A 26819-nucleotide genomic window follows, 5' to 3' on the forward strand; every position below is an offset into this window, starting at 1 on the left:
ATGGAAGTAATTTCTACATTTATATTTAAAAAGCAAAAATAGCTCACTTTTATCTTGTATAGAATTTCTGTTTATTCATATTCTGTATTGTTTTATTTATTTTACTCAATATTTCGAATACAATTTATTGTTTATAAACATATCAAAACGGTATGTGGATGATATTATAGTATGATCCATGTTGTCATTTCTTATCTTCCAACTTGTCTAGTTGATCTTCATTCTTCATATATGAAGGTTAGGCGCCAGCCTAAAGACCTGAAGGTTCTGGCTTCGATCCACGATGGGATCGTGGATGTATATTGTTGTAAAGTCCCATAGTAGGAGGAAACACAGTAAGATTATAGTTTTTAGATGACCTCTGAGCAACGCTGACGTAACCTTGAGATAACTTATTAACTAGGGTCTAAAAAAGGTTATAAATTAGTATCAGGAATTAGGATACTTAACTTGGACAAAATCTCATCTCCTCTTTGAGTTATATAAAGTTATCAAAAGGTCTAACCTGTTTTTGAATTATCAAAATTTTAATATTTTATTTATCTTCTTTACATTTGTTCGTTTATATTCCTTCATGGAAATCTTAATAGATTGGAGAGACCTAAAATAAACCACCATACTCTCTATCTAATATAATATGTAAACTTTAGCTGCCATACTTATTATGACTATAAAAGAAGGCCGTTGCCAATTCATTATGATTTTATGTCCGGCTATTATCACGTGAGTTATCCACCAATAGAAATACGACTTTTCTAATCTTAACACTGTGCCAAATCAATGACGTCCAACTGGTATGAGCAGTCTAGCGTCCTTATTGATCCCTTGTCCGCCTAGCCCTTCCAATCGAGTCCAGAACACCAATCGCAGCTTCTGCTATGCGAATCATTTATTTCAAACATACTCGATCTATACACCAGACAGACAGACCACATCACACCATAAAATAGAAAATAATATTTGCACAAGATCAAGCCAAATGTGGCTGTGAACATGGGAGACAATAATCAATAAACTGAATATAATTTAGGAACAGTAATTCATATAATAATAATCCATGGGTCAAAATGAAGCTTGTAGTAAGATGAATATAGGTATACACAATCTAGTTACTCAGTAGTTAAATAATAAGAATATATATAGAATAATAGTCCACTAATAAGTCCCGGAAGTTACTAGTGTAGTGAACAAAAACACTAGTAGAGACAATCGAATGTATTTAAGCACAAATTACAGAATATATCACTAAATTCTGATAACCATACAGTAAACAGTTAATTCGCAAAATAACCATCAATTTTCTCAATCTTCACTGTTCCTTCTGCAAATATCAGTCCGTCTTCTCTGATTTCATTGTTTATGAATTTTCGTACCGATTACGCTTCATTACTGTTCTTTCCTTATCGATCTTCTGCCAAAATACATTCTATGTCTGACCATCATCATATACTACTTATATGGATATAAGTAAACCACCCCACACTAGTACTTACGTCTACACTAGGATATAACAATACGGTTTTAGTATTTTTTCGTTATTCAATTAACTTAAAATGAAAGGAACTTGTCCATTAGAATTAAATATCTATTCAAAAAGGTAAGATGGTGATTGGAGATGGTCAACAGGAAACCCTGGACCCGGGTTTCGTGCTACTTGGCACTTGTCAGCAAGGTGTACCTGTAATCTTGAGGGAACTGGTGCTCCCTGACGGATTTGATCCTGTGTCACTCAGCTTCACAGTCAAAGACGTTACCACTGAGCTATTGGGGTTGTGACCAACCTCCTGTATATATTATATTCAAAAAGGGTTATTATATTGTACTTAACAAATGTATTGTTATAAGAAAACATTAGGTTAACAATATACATATATACATATATATATATATATATCCCTTTTCTCACTATGGGAGTAATAATTGAATAGTAGTCATAGTAGTGAATAAATAAAAATAATCAATAAAATTTACTTCATTTTGATTGGTTAGAAATCAGCTGACCAATAAGATATAAATTATTCATTTATTATAATTTTTCTTTCTTTCTTCTCTCATTATACTCTCTATTGAATATAATATGTAACCGTTAGTTATCATACTTGTTATAACTTTTATAAAAGAAGACCGTTACCTAAAATAGAGATCTGGTTTTTACTGAGAATATCTAAATATGAAATTAATTTTAGCTGCTTTATTACTTTTCTTTGCATTAATAAGTCGATTAGTTGTTATTCATAATGGAAAAATTGGACAGAAAGAAGTTGTTATTTCAATATCGATCAATGAATGTTATCATCATGTTACAAATCCTCATACTTATCCTCGTGTAAGTTATAGTTATTGTCTTGTTGTTTGTTTGCTTCTTTTTCTTTTTATAAATGGATAATATTGATTTTATATAGTTGAAATCATGAGTTAATTGAAGCTAGACCATCATGGAAAACCTGGAAGCACTGGACGGCCATTTCGTCCTATTGTGGGACTCCTTAGAAGTGTGCATACACGATCCCCCCTCGTGAGATTTGAACCCAGGACCTATCAATCTCGCGCACGAGCACTTAACCGATAGACCACTAAGCTGGCAGGCATCCAATGGTGTTAATGTCTAACTTCAACCAATCCACGAAATTGAGCAACCATTCACCGATTGTCTTCAGTGAGTTGATATCTCCCAACAGACCTGATTGAACTCCACTGGTTACTGTTTCTCACTACAACTCCAGGAAAAACCTCATGGAGACAGTCACTAGTGAGCATATGATCATTATGGGAATGGAGTTTTGCGAGGATTTTAGTAATTTTATATAGTTGAAATAATGAGTCAGTATTGATTTTATCTTAAATTCTTGCATATAAAACATACTAATTTCAAAGATCACCTTTGTTGTAAGACTGATGCTAGTTGAAGAACCAATAAAATCTATAAAGTATTTGTAAAATTGTTCGATCCTATTTTCTGTCATACCAAAGGTGCAGACTCATCATTTCAGTTGGTCAGTTATGATCAGCGAAGATCATGGTACAAACGTGCGTTGATATTACCATAGTGTCCTAACTATTTGAAATTAACTAGTCAAATAATAAAGGAGTCGGAATATTGTAGTACAAGTGATAATGAGAATGACTTGGCATTGTTAATATGATTTTAAAAGACGAGGAAGAAAGGTAAATATGAAGAAATACTTTGATTCAAGATCTAGAGTAAGATGAATGGTAAATATATCTGTGTTATTTTGACTGATTCTAGGCCATTTCGGTTAACTCCCTCAACCACAGATCTCTCTGAAGCCCAACCAGGTACTCTGCATCTACTAAAATGATTCAGACTAATAGTCAATGACTTCATGGACTGATGTTGGATGGAGTCCAAGCCCATTAGGTATCGTGACGAATCTCAACAGAACTACTCAAATCAACGAAGTAGTTCGTTCGTTATTGTTCAAATAATTTTTTTTATAGATTCTCTTTTAATTAAAAAATTCATTTTTAACTGGGGTTAATATTAATTAAGATCATCAGCCGATTAATGTTAGACTATCACTGAAAACTTAAAAACACTGGACGGTCATTTCGTTCTAGTATGGGACTCCTCGACAGTGCAGATTCACCATCCCACATGCTGCACTCAAACCCATGACCCACCGTCTCGTATTTCAATGCGTGACCTCGAAATCATTAAACAGATATTCAACGTTGTTAATGCCTACTTTCAACTAATCCGTGATATTGTGTGACCATCTTCCATTGTGTTTAGTGGTTACCTGCCTTACACTAGACACGGTTGAACTCCTTTGGTCACAGCTTCTTACTAGAACTCCGAGAATTACCTGTCTAAGTTTTTACTAGTGAACACATAATAATTATTAGTATAGTATTTCTATTTTTAAATCTTTAAAGTAGTTTCACTTCATTCTATGGTTGGGTAAAATATTGTCTTCGAAGGATTCGGTCTCAAGGGTGATGAAATAGCTGAAATATTGATTTTAGCTTGTAAGCCATAATAAAAAAGATGTATCCAGCTGACAAGTTATATATATGTATGTAGAACAGAGAGGAGGGTTGGTGTTCACATCTCTGACCAAATTCCATAGAAGCTTGGATGAGAAGGACAATACATTCTCAGAAGTTCAATTGAACGCCAATTGCTTGGCAGTAGTTATGAAATTGATGTCTCAAAGTCTGTCAATATAATTGGTAACCAAATAATGTCGAATTTACTATGTCCCACTGAAGTAGTCGCCAGAAAAAGACTTAACCCAAACTCTCCCATTCATGCATCTGATCTGCTCTCAATTCCTCAATCCTATTTTACTTTATTGATTGCATAACTACGAAGTTGCTATTGCATATTTAAATAATTCTGTTTCTATGCTCTTAGTTCTTATTCCAGGATATGCATATATTCAATCGACAAACATTCGCAATAAAAGATACTTGTGATTCTTTCATCTTTATTAGCCTTTTCATTCATTCTTACTGATAACAACCTTTCTGACATAATGCTATACACCAGTTTTTAAATAATGAATACTACTATGTCTAGGTTGTAAATATTTAATGAGAAACTACGAAATAGAACTGAATACATGCTACTCTGTTACGTTTATCGTGCTTGCTTTAGCCAAATTTATCAACAGGGAAAAATTGTATGAAATCATTTTATACTTCCGTTTGTTATATCCTAGCGAAGACTTAAGTCTGGATAACTCATGGGACCTATAAATGGATGATTATTCTATAAACTTTTCTATTGTCTAACTATTGAGTAATCAGATTGTGTATATCTATATTCATCTTATTATAAGCTTCATTTTGATCTATGAATTATTATTATACGATTTACTGTTCCTAAATTATATTCAGTTTATTGATTATTGTCTCCCATGTTCACAGCCACATTTGGCTTGATCTTGTGCAAATATTATTTTCTATTTTATGGTGTGATGTGGTCTGTCTGTCTAGTATATAAACAGAGTATGATTGAAATAAACGATGCTCATAGATTCGCATAACAGAAGCTGTCATTGGTGTTCTGGACTCAAGTGGAAGAGCTAGGCGGACAAGGGGCCAATAAGGACGCTAGATTACTCATACTGACAGAACGTCATTGATTGTCACAGTGTTAAGGTCGGAGAAGTCGTATTTCTATTGGTGGATAATTCACGTGAATAAAAGCCAAACATAAAACCAATAACGAATTAGGATACATCCTTGGTTTTATTTGTAAAGTCATAACCAATTGGCGACGACCTTGATCAAGTCACAACACCGTTCTTTAATCATATCTTGTAAACTATACTTCTAATGCTTAAATTTCTTCTTTAGTCGGTGATATTATTTTACCTCCTTTTACTTATGTTTCGTGAAATGCTAATCCAAAATGGGGGAGTCCTGGGATCAATGAATATTTATATTAGGTGCTGTGTAGACTATGACTGAATGATCATACCTGTTGTGATATATATAAGTCTTACATTTGATCCTATATAGGGTTATGTCTTCAGGATTTCATGGAGTACCAGACTGAAACAAAGCAGATGTTTCTCCTCTTTTTTGTTTTTTACTAATTCTCCATATGAAATTAGCTTATAATGAAAAGTCATACTCACTAAATAGAAAAACTTTCAGAAGTACTATTGAAATTTTGAGATGGTGGAGAAGATTTGTAGATTCTACCCGAAGTTTATGCTGATGATGTCGTTCAGAAGGACGATGAAAACTCCACAACCTAACCATCCAGCTCAGAGAACAAACCTACATCAAAAACTACTGAAATTATTTACAATCTAAGTCATTTACATCATTCTAATCCTGTTCAGTAATAAACTATCGGTAGATACTTTGAATAATGTGATTTTGAATGAATGGAGTTGTCTCATCCTATTGATATGTTTTTTGTTATTCTATCTTACAGTGGATACCTTCTGTTTTGTCCATAGAAAATTTGACGAAATCATCCCATCTTACTATTGGTGAAGAATTTGTAATGGTGGTTGATTATGGATTTTTAGGTAATATATATTTATGAGTGCCATAAAATAATTATTATATCATTACTTTCAATGTATACATGGTGTGATACAATCTCTACCCTAAATTATTTTCTATCAGTTGAGAACAACAGCCAAATCCCCACGATATGTGTCCACTTATTTTGTACCCTAACTTCAACTACTTATAACTCAAAACAGTAGTATAAATGTAGAAGCTAAAAATAAATGTCATAATCACGAGGACGTGTTGTCATACGGAGCGACATCTATGCAGACTAATAAAAAACTTTAGATGTACAAGAGTTTGTAAAAATCATCCATAAAATCGTCTACCTATTATATGAATACCCTAAAGAAGGAGGTGGAGTTGAATGCAGCAAAATAAATTTTAGTAATGGAAAAGTTGACGCGATTTCATCTTCTAGCAGAAAGAACCAAAATGAACAAACGGATTTAGATAAGCAGAGTTGGAAAAGAGAGCAGAAGGTGAAAAGGAGAGTTTTCAAAAACTGCCTGAATTGATATGCCATATGGTCAAGTATTTAAATATGTGGTCAATAAAGCAATTAAAGATAAACAATATTATCATTTTGAATATCAGTCAGTCAGTCAGTCACAACGTAGAACTTCGTACGTACGTACATCAGTTCTAGTTGCCATACCACATTAACCCAGAGATGCAGTTGTCGATTCAAATCCCATAGTAGTAGAAGTAGTAAGAGTATAAGCATTATGTGAAAGATTAGGGTTTGAAGATGTTATTGAAGGAGTATAATTCAATGAAATAAATTTGAAAAGAGAAAAAGGATAGGGACATGAAGAATTCAGAATATTAGAATTTGGTAGAACACAAAGAGTGTATGCACCTTCGCCATTGCAAACGATTTTGAGTCATGTCATTCAAGGTCTCTAACCATCGATTGCTATCATCTCGCCAATCCCAACCAGGTAGTCTACACCTACCAGCATTTTGAATATACGAATTTTAATTTCAACCTTTTAATGACTTCAACAAACACAATAAACTTGATTCTATCTGTCTACTGACCTTTAAGATATTATTATCAGTGTCATCATTTAATACGTGATGAGCAATTATACTACTGAATACATTCTGACTTTTAGTAATCTAGATTTTTGAAGAATGTTTATCGGGCATTACACTCTTGAAAATTTCTCTTCCATTTCTTTAAACTCCTTATCTCCATGCAATAATCACTTGTTTCTTCAAGGATCTTTTCATACTTATCATATAAACAAATTATCTTATGAATATGTCAGTTCTTGAAAAGGTGCTAATTACCACTACTAGCATAGCTGTTTGTTATGGCTGCGAAAGGGTTACTTTTGCTCCTTGTTCAGCTTAATAAGACTGAAAAGGTTTGATGCCTGATATTACAGAAATAAATGTATATTTCAGATTGTACTGATTGAACTATATAGTGATTCAAAAGTTCTAATCCACCTCTCTAAGTTGAGATCAAGTTAGGATATCAAGTGTTCCAATTAAATATTATCAAAAATTTCCACTTATTTCGATTTCTATTAAGCAATCAATATCTTCGGAAAAATATCATCCGAGATGTTACTAATTTTAGGCAGGTATCTGTTACAGTTGTTTAAGGTTACCCAATGAATTCAGTGGTAATCATTTCACTTAACTAGACAGAATGAATGACGTATCCAAACATTTGCCTCAATAAATCAAATGCATTTCAATCGAAATATATTTCTCTGTACCGTACAGTCACTCAGTGCTCATGAATTATGTCTACGTTGTTAATCAGCTCAAAAGCAAGGACTATCATCATTTTCTCGAGATATGACGGGAAAATGTAATCAAACTATTAATCTAAAAACTGATATTATATTGGTGTGCGAAAATAAAAATGTGAATGGCTAAGAAAGGTTCTATAGTCAAGATTAGATACAAGAAAATTCGTCACAACACCTTCATCTATTCAAAAGGAATAATGCATTTATTTTTTTTGTCGTGTCTGTCAGTGAAGAGATATGTTTCATCTTTGATCAGTCGGTCTGTTATATGATTTATCTTGTTTTGTACAATATATTTCTATTTATCGGTAAGGTTACTAAACATAAACTATACATCATTGTAATAAGTTTCGGGCAATAACAAGTCGATTCTTACTATGCAACCAAGTTAATGTATGACAGAGTATACTAATCAATTGAAATTTACAAATGAAAAATTTATTTTCTATATTCGTCGTTACAGGTACTATGTCATATGTTGCACAAATATTATCAGTTGAGCCAAATACCAGTTTCAGCTTTATCCTAGACGACTGGTTAGAGACAAGGTTTGACTTTGCCATCACCTCTATTGACCAAGAAAAATCCAGGATGAAATTAACCATCAGTTCAAATAAAAATAATATGTTTTATAAAGTAAGTCATATTATCTTGACTTAAAACTTTTACATGCAGAATGTAACTACTACTAGTTATTTAAGTAGTCAAATTTCGAAAGATAAAATATGTCTTGAATATATACTCCGTCCCACTTTTATAGTATTAGTTTTTTAACCACTTTACATCAACAATAGAAAATTGTCATCATGGTAATGTTTGCTTTACTAAAAACTGTTGGACGAACTGTCAACATATAGATCTGGCGTTCCAATCAAAGATTGTAAATATTTCACTCTAGATAGGTGGTCAGTATTTCTAGGTTCCAAACGTTAATTGTAGTACAGAATGTTGTACTCAATCGTACGCGAGACTGGTTACCGATATGGGCAGTATTCAATACATTAAGGAACAAATGCGATTATATTCGCCTCCATTATAGTTACTTAATAATACAATCATTTTATTAAATATGCTCAGTGATTTTGTGTACTTCACAAGTGCTCGTAGTTTATTTAAATGTGTTCTTATTCTTATCACTAGCTTTAATTCATTCTGACCAGTTTGCTCTAATTTACTGTATTAGAAAGACTAAAGAACTTATTGTTACTTTGATCTTTGCATCCTTTTTGATTCACTATTTTTCGGGCTAATGCATGAGTAACTGAACGAATATTCATCGGCTGAGATTGTATTACATGTAAATTTTAACTACTAATACGTATATAAGTAGTCAGTTACCAAAGGATAAAACATGAGTTGTTTAAAAAAAGGAGAAAATTCACTGAAAATGAAGTAAATGTTTTCTTGAGTACGATTTTGCTCATCGAATTTCACTGCTTAAAAGTGAACTTGTTTGGATGAAGCAGAAACTTTACCATATCTGGATGGTCGACAGTCACAATTTGATTGAATGCTTGAACCGATCAACATACAATATAGTTCACGTCTCAGTTACAAAATCATCGTGAGAATTCTTGACAAGCTGCAGACATTGACAGACATCTGACATGAAATAATAACGAGTGTTCAGTGAATCCATGTGTATTTGTGTAAATGCGTGTGCGTATGTGTGTGTTTATACTGGGTGTATGCGTGAGTGTGTATGTGTGATTGTCCGATTATCACTCAATAAATATAGCCAGGTGTAGGTATTATGTCTCGATAACAATAGTGAATGGTAACGTTGGGATCCATTTATGGACCAATATTATGCATATATTTTTTATCGTATGATCGCTAAATAACTAAACTATTCATATTCATGTTCCCTTTATTATAAGCTATATTTTGACCTGTTAGTCAGTCAGTCAGTCAGCTACAACGTAGGACCAGGCACATTTATGCATCGGCCCAAGTTGCCATACCTCGTTAGAACAACAAGATGAACACCAGATTCATAGAAGTAGTTAATTTAGTGGTGGTAGTATATTAAAGATAGGTTGTATATAAGGATATAGTACAGGAAGGAAGATAGATATAAAGCAATTTTAATCTCAAGGTTTAAGGGAAGATAAAGAGTATATACACCTACGCCATTGTGATCGATTCTGAGCCATGTCACCTAGAGTCTCCAACCATTGGTTACGATAGTCACGTGGACCCCAACCAAGTAGTTTGCATCCACCAACATGGCTTAGACTAGAAGTTAGTGACTTCAAGCATTGATGCCACGTTTTGGTTTGGCCATCTCTAACTCTCTTCCAACCATTGCCAATACTAGTCAGCATAGAGCATCGTGGTAATCGGTGTTCAGGTATACGTAACACGTGGCCCAACCATCTCAGTCGATGAAGATTCATCACTTCATCAACTGGTTTACCATCATTCCCTAATACCCTGTGTCTAACCTCACTATTACTTACCCGGTGATCCCAGCAGATGCGAGCAATATTTCTAAGGCATCTGTGGTCAAATACTAGTAACCTACGAGTATCTTCTACTCTTAACGACCATGTTTCACAGCCGTAAAGTAGAACAGAGCGAACTGCTGCCCAGTATACTCGTCCCTTATTTGATAGACGGATATTTCGTCTTCGCCATAGGTGACGTAAGTTGGCAAAAGCCAAACGAGCTTTTTGAATCCGTGCTGAGATTTCTTTAGACACTAACCCATTAGGGCTGATCAGACTTCCAAGATAAGTGAAGTTGTCGACGTGTTCGGCTACTTCACTCCCTATTCTTAGTTCAGGTGTTGATGCAGGCCAGTCCAGGAGTAACAATTTACATTTAGATGGGGAGAAACGCATCCCAAACATCCTGGCATTATTACCCAGTTCTAACAGAAGACTCTGCATTTGTTTTGACGTGTAAACTATTATTATACGATTTACCATTCTTAAGTTATCCCTAGTCTATTAATTGCTGCCTCCCACATTCACAGCCACATTTGGCTACATCTTGTACAGATGTTATTTTCTATCTTATTTGTACGATGTGGTCAGTCTGTTTGGTATATAAACTCAATATGTTTAAAATATAACGATTCATACTACAGAGGCTTTTATGGACTTAACTGGCTGGACTAGGCAAAAAGCAGGACCGACAATTACTCTAGACTACTCGTACATGTTTCGTGTATCACTGGTCCTATCGATAATTCTCCGTTCTCCAATTGGTGGCATCGTCACGTTATACATTAACAAGGCATTCAAGCGATCCCAAGTTATTAACACACTCATTCTTCACTCCGATTACCCCATCGATAATTGTATCTTTTTTGTCGTTTATCTTTTCATTGTTTCTATTTATTTTTCAAAGTTGAAATCATGAGTCAATTGAAGCTAGACCACCATCGAAAACCTGGAAGCACTGGACGGCCGTTTCGTCCTATTATGGGACTCCTCAGCAGTGCGCATCCACGATCCCGCACTCGCGAGACTCGAACCCAGGACCTACCAGTTCCGAGCCGGAGCCCTTAACCGATAGACCACTGAGCCGGCATCCAATGGTGTTAATGTCTAACTTCAACCGATCCACGAATTATGAGCGACCATTCACCAATTCCCTTCAGTGAGTTGTTATCTAACAACAGACGTGGTTGAACTCCACTGGTCACTGCTTCCCACTAGAACTCCAGGACATGTATCTTGAAGTCAGTCACTAGTGAGCATATGATTATAATCAGAAGGGGATTTGTGAAGATTTTAGTATTTTCATAGTTGAAATCATGAGTCAGTTGAAGCTAGACCACCATCGAAAACCTGGAAGCACTGGACGGCCGCTTCGTCCTATTATGGGACTCCTCAGCAGTGCGCATCCACGATCCCGCACTCGCGAGATTCGAACCCAGGACCTACCAGTTCCAGTGCTTCCAGGTTTTCGATAGTGGTCTAGCTTCAATTTAACTCATGATTTCAACTTTGAAAAATACTGAAATCTCCACATATCCCCTTCTGTTTCTATCTATATTCATATTTTGTTAATGTTTTCTCTTCTTTTTTTCCCTTTCAGCATATCATCTTACCAATTGCTCATTTATATTATTCAAATTGGTTAACCCAATGTTTATTACGTTTTCAATTAACATATTCTTAATCAATAATTTAAGGATCAATTTATTATACAGAAAATTAAAAAAAAGAAAAAAAGAAAAAAAAGGGAAAGGAATTTGATTGAATTTCACATTGTAGTAAAACAAATAAGATATTGATTTTTATAGGATACAAATATTGAAATCGATGAAGTGCCTATATATATTGCGTAATATTTCGAATTATTTATTCATCTTGGTAACCAAATATTGAACCCACTTTGTAACATGAACACATTGTTCTATATTCTTTTTAAATTTGGTTTCTATAGTAACAATAAAGAAAGATGTCATTTAAAAAAAGAAACTAAAAAATTTGTTTTATTAAACTGATATTTTATGGCAACTATTTCAATTTGAAGTTGGTTAATAAAAAGGAATTGTATAAAGCAGTAATTTTAACCAGTTTTGTAACTTACTTACTTAATTATTTATGCCTGTTACTCTTCGTGGAGGAGTATAGGCCGCTCATTAGCATTCTCCATCCAACTCTGTTGCTATTCATCCTATTCATGTCTACTTCCAATTTCCGACGTAATGTGTTCTTTGGTATTCCTTTTTATCGTATCTCTTCAGTATTTCAAGTTAGCGCTTTCCCCGTGATGTAGTTTAATGATTTCTACAATGTGTGCCCTGTCCACCTCCATAGTCTTTTACGAACGTCCTCTTCAGCTGAGAGCTGGTTTGTTCTCTGCTATAGTAGGCTGTTGTTTATAGAATCTGGTAAACAGATATTGATTTGTGACTTCTTACTGGGATATTTATTCGGTAGAGCTTCATAATCAAATTTGTAATTGTATAACCATTGGGCTTAATGTATTATACCATCAGTTTCTACTTAAAATCGTTGTTATTTTGAATGCGATAGAAAAAAATCCATAGCCTTATGATACAATAATGATTATAAGTTAGGACCTGAAAGACAATGTATTTTTTTATAACCAAAACAATGTAATACTGTCTGTGTGTAGGTGTTTGCGAGATGTATGAAAGATAAATTAACTTGGGTATAGTAATATTCAGCTTGAATTAAACTTTGAAACATTTTCATACTTTAGTAAAGTACGTATTCCGTTACAACTCTTCCACTTCAGTTATTATTGCGCAAATATCCAATATTTTCTGACTAAATCCTCAAATCTTAACTTGTAAGTAAAAAGAAACTAATGTTGGTACCATCCATCACTCCTAAAAATACAATAATTGTTTCCATTGAGAATCTTATTGGTGTCCAGAAGTCAGATATTACTTCCTTAGTTCTCCATACTAATTACATCTTTTTGTTTGATAACAGTACTACTCGTGAACATAATTTTCTTAGTATACGCGCGTCTATGGGGGATGTTGGTTGCTATAAGTTTTACTAACCGACGGAAGTTAGACAAATATTGAAAACGAAAAAACACAAGACAAAATTTTCGTCCTGTTGTGGAGCTATTCAGAAGTCCACTACCACGATATAATCTGAGGATTATCACACTGTAAAGACAGAGGTATCCAGTGATTCTTCGTTTTAATTGCCTATCTTTTTTAGGTTGGTTTGTAATCTTAACAACATTCAATAATCCCTACAAAAGCGCTATAATGACAATTATCATATACTCAGTAGTGCCTAATTGCTAGGGATGATTCCCTTAGCTCTTGCAAAAAGACGTGACTGGTGGCGTTCAGTAGCATGCTGTGTAGAGAAGTTACCTACTGAAGATAATTAAAAATGGCTGCGTAATATCAGGGATTGATTGAAGTTTGGCACTAACCGTTGGAAGCCGGCTAGGTGGTCTACAGATAAGATGTTCGCGTGAGAAACCGAAGGTTCTCACTTCCATTTCCGGATGCATAATCATGACTGAATGCTTCTGAGAAGTCCTACGCTAGTTTGAAACGATCATCCAGTGTTCCCATGTTTTCAATGTCGGCCTAGCTAATATTAGTTCGTGATTTAAACTACTTCGTAATTGCACATTACTGCATTGCCCGAAATAGTTATTTTGAAGTTGATAAATGGTGTCTACACTTAATTAAAAAGCGGACATACCTACCCTCCGTGCTTAATGGTCGAATATCATACATAAATAAGGTTAACGGACACCGGCAATCCTTCAATGATTGTTAGGAGGCAAAACATGTGTAGATATATTTTAACTACTTTATAGTAGTATAGATCCATTGTATAAATTTAGTGAGATGGATTTATGCCTTTTATATTAACCATCAATCGAAATTGATATATAATATATGTTACCTTGTTTACTGATTGTCCACATTCTAAACAAAACCGATTAAGGCTATCAACACATGCGCACTAAATAAAAGGTACAATGACCTTGAATGTATGACAAAAAATCAACGCACTAAAAGGACAACTGACCTGTAAGAAAACAAACATCCTAAGTTCGACAAACTTTCAGGATAGGTCATGTGAAAAATCCAAAAATATCAGATATCAACCGACTAACATGTTGAGCAAACTGACTTGTATAAGTCTATCATCTAATTGTTCAAGTTCCTGGTACTTTATGATATTATTATTAACTAAATTGTTCATTTAGGTCTTATTTAAATGGTATCAGTATGCCTAAACATTATAATTAACAATTGTCAGTAAGGTTCTGTGGAGATTATTGAGTTACATTGAGATCACAAACCGATCAATGTTAGACAACCATTGAAAACTCGATAGCAATGAACGACCGTTTTGCCATAGTATAAAATTTGTACAGAACTTCACACATTGAAATCGAACCAACAACGTATGGATCCTTAAACTCCAGACAACCCAGAAGTGTTAATGTCTACAATTCCTTATTGACAGTTGTTATGCGCTCACTAGTGACTAGGTGTGAGAGGGAATTTCCTGAGTTTGTATGCGAGACTGAAGGTCCTGGATTCGGTCCCTGCATGCAGAGTCGTGCATATGAAATGCTCAGAACTGCCACATACCAAAATGAACTGGCTGCTCGGTGCTATCAGGTTTTCAGAGATGGTCTGTCTTAAACAGGTTTGTGATTCCAATGAAATCGCCAAGTGACTGATGCTTTCAGTCTACATATATATATCATGTAGCATTTCATAAAATGACTTCCTATTTTGCTATAATGACTAAATAAATTACTGCTAATAAACAGACCTTAAATTTTAAGTCTGATCACATCTTGACACTAGGTATCATCTATCTTTTAAAAATACAACTTGGAAAAATTAACAACTACAACCGTGAAAAGACTTATTAATGTTTTTAAGGATAACGAAAACGATTCAGTGTCCATCAATCAACAGGAATGAAGTTAACCACAGAAATAAACACACAATCACCTAAGTGGGACTTTCATGGGATTTACTACGCAGGGATAGGGATGCTTGGTGTCGAAGGATGGAAATTCAGATGCAAGAAAGAAGTAATGAGTGATTTTACATTTGACATCCTCAATAGTACTTACCGTTAGTTATTTAGAGATTACCAAGATAAAAATAGAATAATTTAGTTGATCACATCATATGATGAGTAAAGATCTTCCATTTTCACAACTTCAAGATATACTCTAGCCGTTAAGAATTTTAAATAACTGTCCGCCCTTTATTTGAGTTCAAATATCTTATTGATGACTCCTGTGTTGTGGACGTCTAGTTCGACGGAAAAAAATTGACAATTTTCCCTTAACAACTAACCATTCTCACATTCAACATTTCTTTAATGACAAAAATGGCGATATTTTTCTCAGACGGATAATTAAATGAGTAACTTTATTTCAGTAGTTCCATCTATTCTATTAAAACTTGTGGAAAAATGACCATTTCGAGGTAATCCACACAGAATACATGAATGCCAACAAACAGAGATCAAAATTCAGTTAAGAATATTAGAAACGCGATCATTCAAGCCTTTATGATAGTGATATAAACACTACACTGAATAAACAAGTTAGCGCCTATATGGATTCAGTAGCTGAGTGGATAACCGGTTGGCATTCGAGGCAAAAAATACTGGGTTCGAGTCCTAATGCAATCAACAACACTGAGATATAAGTATATCTAACTGAAGAGTTCCAAATAGGATGAAAAGTGGGTCCTTGATTTCCCTTCTAATTACAATCCATCTATTTTATAAAAATTATTTTAGTGTGTTAAAAGATTAGATGGATCTATAGGAGAATTTTTGTTCAGTATCGATACAAACTACATTACTCAATCATCAAAGTAAGTATATACTTTGTGTTCCGTAACAAATCAGGGTTCTATGAATTACGATACTACTCAGTTGCCTGGACTACTATAATTGCATCAGAGTTCAAATTAGTGAATAATCAAATCCATAAAATTTTGCGCTACAGTGAAGTTTAGGATTTATGTGAGATAGTATATAGGTTTGTTGTGATTAGACTTAAATTAGTTATTACAGTGCGCGTCCACGACCCCGCACTCTCGAGATTCGAACCCAGGACCTATCAGTCTCGCGTCAGAGCACTTAACCGATAGACCACTGAGCCGGAACTGAACGGCTGTCCAGTGCTTCCAGGTTTTCCATGGTGGTCTAGCTTCAATTAACTCATGATTTCAACTATGAAAATACTAAATTCTCCATAAAACCCCTTCTGATCTATACTATTAATAGTCATAACGATGTATTAAAACAAACAAAATTTAGATAACTTGTTGAAATATCTATATAGAAGGAACAGGTAGCCCAGATATTCAAGCAGACCACCTTATTTCAATGAATGGTAAACGTAAATGTAAGTTTACTTACATCAAATTTAAAATGGAACCTATCAACAGAAACAGCTAGTTATTTAATATGATTAACTTATACTTGTTCAATGCCTTTGAATTTTTCCTATTAACAGGATATCTGTATTGTATTTAACTAGCTTATGTCTTTTAATTATATAATAACTTGATTAATTAATTAAATTCATTTAGTATTGTTTGTTTGAATCTTCCCATCGATGTGTTAGGACTGCAACTGGTCAGTTTCAAATAGGACGAAACGCGCGTCCTGGATTCCACTGCTAGTCACTATCCATCTTTGCTTACAATTGATTAATTAATTGTTTTAACTTATAATTTCCGGTCATATTTATTTACAATTTGATTTGATAAATCACTATTTGTAAATGGTATTTTTAACAAAAAATAATCATAATAATGAATGATAAATAGTCTCTGTTATATCCCGTGGAGAATTGTGATTGGTAACTTTTGGGGACTATTTATGGACCAATATGATATGTATATTTCCTATTGTATAATTGTTAAGTAACTAAACTATTCATATTCATGTTCCTTTTATTATGAGCTTTATTTAGACCTATAGACTATTATTATACGATTTACCATTCTTGAGTTGTCCCCAGTCTATTGATTACTGATCCTCACATTCATAGCCACATTTGGCTAAATCTTGTACAAATGTTATTTTCTATTTAATGGTACGATGTGGTCAGTTTGTTTGGTATATAAACCCAGTATGTTTGAGAATAATGATTCATGTTTCAGAGCCTGTTATTTTAGTTCTGGACTTAACTGGCTGGGCTAGGCAGATAGCAGGGCCGATACGCACTCTAGACTGCTCGTACGGTTTTTCGTGTGTCACTGCCCCAATCGATAATTCGCGGCTCTCTGATGGGCGGTCTTATCACGTTCATATATTAACAAGGCACATACGCACTCACACGATATAACAGTCTCTATTATCAACTTTTCAATAGAACAGTGAGAAGATGAAGTTGATTTAAAAAATGTAATGTATTTGCATTATATATATATTTCCAACAATCTGATCACGTATATACTTGTCAAAGTATTTTATATGAGAATCAATAAAGGTCAGTTAAATGAAAGTTGAGAAGATTGTCAACATTCTCCAGAACTCATACGATGGACTACAGAGCAAAGTGGTGCATAGAGGACAGCTGGTAGATGCATTTCCAGTAAGGACTGGAGTCAGACAAGGCTGTGTACACTCCTCCTTCCTCTTTCCTCTGGTGATTGACTGGATTATTAAGACCTCGATATCTGAGGAGAAGCACGGAATACGATGGACATCTCACAATCAATTAGACGATTCGGACTTCACAGATGACCTAGCTCTTATATCTTATACACATCAACAAATACAGGTCAAGATAAACAGTGTAGCAACAGTCCCTCCAGCTGCAGGCCTCAACATACATAACACAAACAGCAACATCCTCAAATACAACATCAATCCAATCACGCTTGATGGAGAAACTCTGGAAGATGTGGAAACATTCACTTACCTGGGAAACATCATCGATGAACAAGGGTGATCTGATCCAGACGAAAAGGGGAGGATGGGTAAAGCAAGGACAGCATTCCTACAATTGAACAATATATGGAACTCAAAGCGACTGACAACCAATATCAAAGTCACAATCTTCAATACGAATGTCAAGACATTTCGAATGTGAGGAGCTGAAACGTGGAGAACTACTTCAACTATCGTCAAGAAGGTACAAGTATTTATAAACAGTTGTCTACTCAAGATACTCAGTGTGCGTTGATCGTAAACCCTCAGCAAGAGCCTTCTGTGGGAGAGAACAAACCAGATTCCATCTGAAGAAGAAATTCGGTAAAGACTTTGGAAGCGGATAGAAAAAACATTAAGGGAATCATTAAACTATATCATGGAGCGAGCACTAACTTGGAATCCTGAAGGGGAGTGAAAAAGAGGAAGGCCAAAGGACACATTACGCCGGGAAATAGAAGCAGATATGAAAAGGATGAATGTTAACTGGAAATAAATGGGAAATATTGCCGAGGACAGGGTTGCATGGAGTATCCTAATGGACAGTATATTCTCCTCCATGAGGGGTAACAGGCGTAAGTAAGTAAACGAAGGTTCAAATAAGCAAAATAATAATTGTAAATAAAGGAGAAAGTAAAAGAAACTAAAATCACATAGAAAGAATAGGAAATTGTCGCATTACCATAGGCCATGAAATGATATAAGGATTACCAGGGAAAATTCTAGGTTACGAGAAATTGTTTTTGTACATATAAGGGGTGTTTAAGTTTATGAACTGTCAAGGCTTCTATAAACCTAAGATTTCGTCTTCGACAATTTCTATACAATGTTTTAAAAGCTATATTGATGTTAATTCTGTGTCCCATTTCATTTATGTGCTTTGCTATCTATGAATATGATTTTCTACTTCCCACGTTAGTCAGAATATTTGACATTAAGTGATTTTGAAGCCATCTAGGAACATGTTCCATAACCCCTGATTTCATTGTTCGATTAGTCCTCTCTGTGTATATATGTCCACACAAACATGTAAATTGGTAAGTGCAATGGAAGGTGACATAATCGTTCTTTCATTGTCAAGGTCTACTTGGAATCATGGGCTTAGTCCTTTTAATCACAACCAGTTTAGCAACGTAGTGGTTTCACGATGGTTGCCTTTAGTTTCTGCCTTAAAACCATACTGTTATATTCACCTTTAAGTGGTAGAGAAATATAAACAGTTTATTTCGGAACAGAATAAACGAGAGGTTTTGGTGCTGAATGACTTTTGTACGTATTTATAAATTTTAGTTGACGACTATTTGATATTTGTGTGTCACTCAGTAGTTTTGCGTCTTCTTCAACTGTATCTGTGGTGCATATTCTTTGAATCCTATTAAAGAGACCCTCAACCAAGCCTCGCTTGAGTTGTAATGGACAGAAACTGAAGAAATTTAGATTTTGACCAGTCCAAGTTGGCTTCCTATAAACTGACCGTCTTATAGTTCCATCCTCTTCTCAACTCAAAAGTATACATAAAAAGGGCAATCAGTTGTTACTTTCTTTCTCATAAATCAATACGATATCATTCTGTACGCTATTGAGTTTATCTAATAATTGAGAAACATCAAAATCTTTATCACATATAACAAACATACCATCCGTGTATCTCCTATACAGAGTTACTAACTGATGAGCTCACTCGTCATATTTTCAACATATGACATAAATACGTCACTGTCGAAAGAACTACTTTTGTTCTGTACTGCAAACGTTCAATTCACGTTTGAAGGTGAACATCTTCGACAAGTTGATGGTGTTGCCATAGGAAACCCTTTGGGACTTCACTTAGCTGATAGATTTATGTCATATATTATAATTATGATAAGTGAGCTCATCGGTGAGATAACTATGTATAGGAGATACAAGAATGATATATTTGTTATATGTGATAAAGATTTTGATGTTTCTCAATTATTAGATAAACTCAATAGTGTACAGAATGATATCGTATTGACTAATGAGGAAGAAAGTAATAACCGATTGTATTTTTAGATGGGCATCCGTCACTATTCATGTCCGAGACGAAGGGTTCAGTGTTCGATTCAATGAGACGAGATTATGAATACTCACCTTTGAAAGTCCCATACTAGAAAAAGCAACTGTATAGTGCTTCCTGGCTTTCAAAGGTAGTCGGGCTAAGATTAGTCTCTGATTTAAAATCCTTGAAAAGTTTATAATCAAAATGAAACCTTATAATGACAATATGTATTTCTTTTTCCAAGAAGATAAAGGGCTTTCGACTTAGTATTCTGTGAGAAAGGATCTACTGTAAGGCATCATTTATCTATACAACTATCCATTTGCAGATTATTCTTAATAATGTATATGATTGACAATATTTAGAGATAAAAATCTAGTTTATTATGATTCAATGAATGAAAAGAAAGAAAAGAAATATAAACCGGATTCATGCATGATAATTGAATAAATACACTTCACCACTGTATTTAAATGGACAGTTAAATTGCATTTCTACGTATGTATCTTGGAGATACTATCCTCAACATCTTCTTTTTGATAGTAGATAGATATTTTGGAAAAAACTAATCTAGACTCTTGAATAATGTTGATATACACGTTCCATGATAGATATGATACAGTTATGAAGTATGTACGTATGTACACACATACACACACACCAGCTTATTTCCTTTATGCTCAAAGAAAGAAAAAAGAAACAATTCCTGTAGAGAATCATTTGTGATTCTGTTCAATTTCTATCTTTATTTCCGGGAACATGGTTATAGATTTTTCAATCATCATCATCATCATCATTAGAGTAGTAATAATAATGGCAAATACAATAAATGTATAAATGTACGATGTAACTGTATGTATCAGCTCACATGTACACACTTACACATATTCATGTACATGGGAAAATGTTAACTGTACATACTAGTGATTTTTTTTTCATTATTCCCAATCCTATATAAGAAAAAGTGAGAAAGATAGAGAAGGGGTGATAAACAGAGATAATCATAAATAGACTCATGTAACTTTTACAGTGTAGAATGAAAATCATAGAATCATGTGCGTGTTTCTGTTTAAAGCAGGGAGAAAGAGGGAGGGGAAGATGAAAAAAAACATAAAATACGTTATTGTTTCTAGTTTCTTTTCTATCAATAGGACAGAGAAAACATTATTATTATTATTATTAATCAAGCCGGAAATTGTAGCATAACAAGGAATAATGAATGTGTATATATATAGAGAGAGTTTATAGAGTTGTTTTTTAGTTGTTGTTGTACAGAACTGAAAAAAAAACAAAATCAAAATGTAAGATAATGTATAAAGAATCTAAGCATAATGAATTGATGTTATTGATTCAATTAAATTTGTTGTTGTTGTTGTTGTTGTTGTCGTTGAGAGAATTCGGTCACTAACAAGCGTGTAAACCAGTGAATGGAACGAAGTTGGATACAGATAGTCTGCTTATGTGTATCCATGTGTGTATAGGATGATGATGATGATGATGATGATGATGATGATGATGATGATGATGATGATGATGATGATGATGATGATGATGATGATGATGATGAAACTTATGAAGATAGCAGTAATATTGAAAAAGAACATTTACCTATACGTTGTTCTTCTGTTAACTTAAGTAACAATTACGATTTTATATACATTGAGATTCATTTATTGAACCTTTATCATTATTATTATACTACTTTTATGATTTGAGATAGTGTTTAATATTTCTGAATTATAGACCATTCAGAGACCTTTTTAATTTGGAAGAGGATCTATGCCAACTAAGTAGACCAGAGAATTATAAAACACTACAACGATGATCATTCGCACAATTGGAATAGTGAAAAAAGAAGGCAGATGTACTGGTGAAGATCACAGACGAGTTAAATTATTTTAAATTTATTGAGATTAGCATATTAAAGATTCCCATATTCTAAATTAGAACAACACATAAGTACATATTGTCTTGTTTGCAATGAGATCCTAGTCAGGCTTTATTCTAAATTGCACTAATATTATATGGTTTGAATTATTTTTTCTGATTAGCGTTTTTTTAGGAGGCTAGTTTCCTATGGGATGGGGTCGCTAACCCCATACCCAACCCTCCTTCTTTACCCGGGGTTCGGACCTGCAATAACTCTAGAAGAGCTTCAGGTGGAGGATGAATTACAACTGGAAAGAACTGGAGAAGATTTCCCAGGACAGGGTTGAATGGAGAATTCTGGTGGACGGCCTACGCTCCTCCACAAAGGGTAACAGGTATAAGTAAATAAGTAAGCACTAATATTAAAGCATTAAACCAAATGAAACAGTCTAAAAGTTAATGATAACAATCAAATAAATCATATTACTAAACATTATTAGTAAAAAGTATAAATTAATAGTGTGATAATAGATATACTACTAATTATGGTAAGAGAATAATAAAAACTTAAATCATTTCTTCATCAAATACGAAGTCAGTGATAGACCCAAAAAATAACAGATATTACTGAGTGTATATTGTCAAACTGTTTTAGAATTTTGTAGGTATCATTACCAAGTTTTGATTTGACAATTTTAAATAAATCAGAAGGGGTTTTGTGAAGAATTTAGTATTTTCATAGTTGAAATCATGAGTTGATTGAAGCTAGACCACCATGGAAAACATGAAAGCACTGGACGGCCGTTTCATCCAATTGTAGGACTCCTCAGCAGTGAGCAACCACGATCTTGCACTCGCGAGATTCGAACCCAGGACCCACCAGTCTCGCGCCAGAGCACTTAACCGATAGACCACTGAGCCGGATAAATTGAGCATTAGGTAGATTGTTATAAATAAATTAATATATTTGTAATATCCCAATAAGTAGGAAAATGAGATTTTCTGACGTTTCGTAACTCAGTATAAGTCACTTCTTCAGAGAATAAATAACCAAATTAACATTAACCTTGACTGAAATGACATGACATTGATTTATTCAAACCTGTTTTTTTCGACTGATCGCACCTAATATTCATGTTGTTCCATTGTACTATTTAAACTTGGATTAATGTTAATTTGGTTATTTATTCTCTGAAGAAGTGACTTACACTAAGAGAGCTCACTCACTCTCTCTCTCTCTCTCGTCCTTTCCTCATGAATATTTCAATTTCTGAAATAAAGAACCAAATCTGAAACAGAATAATCAATAAAGAGAAATAATCTTCTCTTAAACAAAAAAAAATTTAATTACAAAATTCAATGAACATAATGAATACAAGCAAGAAACAGTACGTAAAAGATATATATATAATAAACATGATTTACAATATGGCATATATAGGGAGATTTAAACGGTTATTATAACTTATAAGGTCATAATATAATATGATGAATAAAAGAAAGAAGGAAACGGAAGTGAAAAAATAACATTTTTCTTTTAAATATTATTTTTTTTTGTTGTTGTTGTTGAAAAGATCAACTTATATACAAGATGATGTAATCGTATGTCTATTTAACCTCTCTCTTTTATCCCCTCCTCTCTCTCTTTCCCCTTCTCCCTTCCTCTCTTTCCCTCCCCCTCAATCTCTATTCTTTTATTTTATATAAAAAAATAAATCAGATTTACCAATTAAAAATGACTCATCTTCTTTTTTTATTATTTCTTTTTCTTAATTTTTTTTTGATTAATGTATTGTTTTTAATCAATTAATTACTATGACTATAATGATTACAACACGTGAACATTGATCAAAGTTAACTGTGTTTTTTTTTTATTTTTCTCAAAGTGATAAAAGAATGAAAATGGATAATATAAGATATTATATAATTATTATTAAAGTATCCTTCTTCTTTTAATATAGTAATCATAATAATAATATTTTGTTTTAAAAAAAAGTAGAGTAATTTTCATTGACCTTGATAATTTTGTTTGAATTAACTTTTAAGTTTATCATTGTAGAATTTGAAACACTTAGTAACGGTAATGGAGAATTAATGACATTGATCATGATATTATGTTTTGTAATATTAATATAATATTAATATTTTCATAGTTGAAGTCATGAGTCAATTGAAACTAGACCACCATGGAAAACCTGAAAGCACTGGACGACTGTTTCGTCCTATTATGGGACTCCTCAACAATGCGCATCTACGATCCCGCACTCGCGAGATTCGAACCCAAGATCTACCAGTTTCGCGCCAGAGTACTTAACCGATAGACCACTGAGCTTGCATCCGATGGTGTTAATGTCTAACTTCAACTGTTCCACGATGTGTTTTTTTTGAGCAACCGTTCACCAATTGTCTTCAGTGTGTTGATATCTCTACAACGGACTTGGTTGAACTCCACTGGTCACTGCTTCCCAGTATTTTCATTGACTCATGACTTCAATTATGAAAATACTGAAATCTTCACAAAACCCCTTCTGATCTAATATTAATATGTACAAAGTTAAATGATAATTTTATTAAATAAATACAAATATTTATGTCCTATATATCCCTTCCCCTCCCGAATCATCGATATTGTAGATTAGATCTGATTATTTTTCTATTGATTAATAAACTCAATTAGTAGATACTTTGATATTATATAAGGTTATACTTAATTACTTATGCCAGTTACCCCTCATGGAGGAGAATAAGCTATCCACTAGCATTCTCCATTCAACTCTGTCTTGGGCAATCCTTTTCATATCTGCTTCAATCTCCCGGCGTAGTGTGTTCTTGGGCCTTCCTATTTTCCGCTTCTCTTCAGAATTCCAAGTTAGGGATTGCCTCGTGATGCAGTTTGGTGATTTCCTCAATGTATATCCTATCCACTTCCAACATCTTTTCCTAATTTCCTCTTCAGATGGAAGCTGGTTTGTCCTCTCCCATAGAAGGCTCTTGCTGATGGTATCCGGTCAGTGAATGTTGAGTATTTTGCGTAGACAACTGTTTATAAATACTTGTACCTTCTTGACGATAGTTGAAGTAGTTCTCCACGTTTCAGCTGCTCACATTCGAAATGTCTTGACATTCGTATTGAAGATTGTGACTTTGATATTGGTTGTCAGTTGCTTTGAGTTCCATATATTGTTCAATTGTAGGAATGCGATCCTTGCTTTGTCTACCCTCGCCTTTACATCTGCATCAGATCCTCCTTGTTCATCAATGATGCTACCCAGATACGTGAATGTTTCCACACCTTCCAGAGTTTCTCCATCAAATGTGATTGGGTTGGTGTTCTTCGTGCTGTATTTGAGGATGTTGCTTTTTGTGTTGTGTATGTTGAGGCCTGCAGCTGGAGGGACTGTTGCTACACTGTTTGTCTTGATCTGTATTTGTTGATATGTATGCGATATAAAAGCTAGGTCATCTACGAAGTTCAAGTCATCTAATTGCATCCAACCTGTCCATTTGATATATTTTTGATTTGTAACTCTTCAATGGAATCTATAACAATTTTATTATCCTATGTGAAATAGGACAGCTAGATGTGCCTGGATTTTTGAATAATTTTTTTTGATATTGTCTGTAGTTAGGATAATGATTATAATTAAAAAAAGATGATGTCTATCTCAAAGATATTCATTCAGAAATTTCTACTTCCTTAAATAGTTTATTCTAATAACCAATAACTGTTAATTAAATCCAATCGACTGTATATTGTATTTACTGTGTAAACTTGTACTTTACAATGATACTTGCAGTCTAATGAAACTGTTTAAATAAACGTTTAAACTCAATTTGGTTTGCTAGACTATCATGTAATGATATTCAATGAGTTAGTTCCTTCTTGATAGCTATTTTACCGAAATACACTACATTAGGGTGAAAATTAATTTTTAAAAAAGGGGTTATTTTTTAAAAAAAATGTTACATCAAATGTAGTACAGATTTACATAAGGCCTTCTGTAAAACATACAGAACCTATTTTTTCAAAGTTAATTATGTACTTTCTTACAATTAGTGTAGCTTCATTGTTCAGATATTCCATCAGGGACAAAAATCAGGTTTTCAAATCAAGCATAACATACCATATTTTCAACGTTTCACTAGGGACGTTAACTTTTACTATAAATAGTTAGACCCACTTTAAAGATATTTACTGTTCTGTCTATACGCCTGATTAATTACATCACGTGATACGACCGCCAATTAGAGACGCTGACTTGTACCATCAGACTAATGACGCATGAACGTGTACGAGCAGCTTAGAGTTCTTCTTGGTTTTCCGAAATAGTAGCTTTTCTACTAACCCAGACGGTTCAGTTCAGAACGCCAATATCAGCCTTCGCGATACGAATCATATATTTCAGATACACTGGGTTTATGTACAAGCAAAAGCAGACCACATCATACCATGAGATAGAAAATAACGAATACACAAGATCAAACCCAAAAGTGTCTGTGATTATGAGAGACTGATATAGATAAAATGAGAATAACTTAGGAATAGTAAATCGTATAATGATAGTCAATGGGTTAAATAAAGGCTCATAATAAGGGGAATATATATGTAATATAGTTACTTACTAGTTATACAATAAGAATATATGTAATAAAAGAACACAAATAGATCCCACAGTTTACCATTCACTAATTCTTCGCCCTGAAATAACATTTATATAGTTATTCAATTCTATTTTTCTACCTTGTTTTATTCCCAAAATGATCAAC

The 26819-nt window shown here is 33.8% G+C and overlaps 1 protein-coding gene across 1 annotated transcript; it reads left to right on the forward strand.

The window, feature by feature from the left end:
* On the forward strand, positions 1-26171 carry Smp_051120 (hypothetical protein; the record flags this gene model as incomplete). Its single annotated transcript, XM_018798363.1, has 4 exons — positions 1-6; positions 5915-6011; positions 8233-8405; positions 26115-26171. The coding sequence occupies 4 exons, from the start codon at positions 1-3 to the stop codon at positions 26169-26171; spliced, it is 333 nt and encodes a 110-aa protein (XP_018653313.1).
* Between the last annotated feature and the right edge of the window lie 648 nt (positions 26172-26819).

The sequence above is a fragment of the Schistosoma mansoni genome, chromosome 6 (genome assembly GCF_000237925.1).
Source record: "Schistosoma mansoni strain Puerto Rico chromosome 6, complete genome".
Lineage (NCBI taxonomy): Eukaryota > Metazoa > Platyhelminthes > Trematoda > Strigeidida > Schistosomatidae > Schistosoma > Schistosoma mansoni.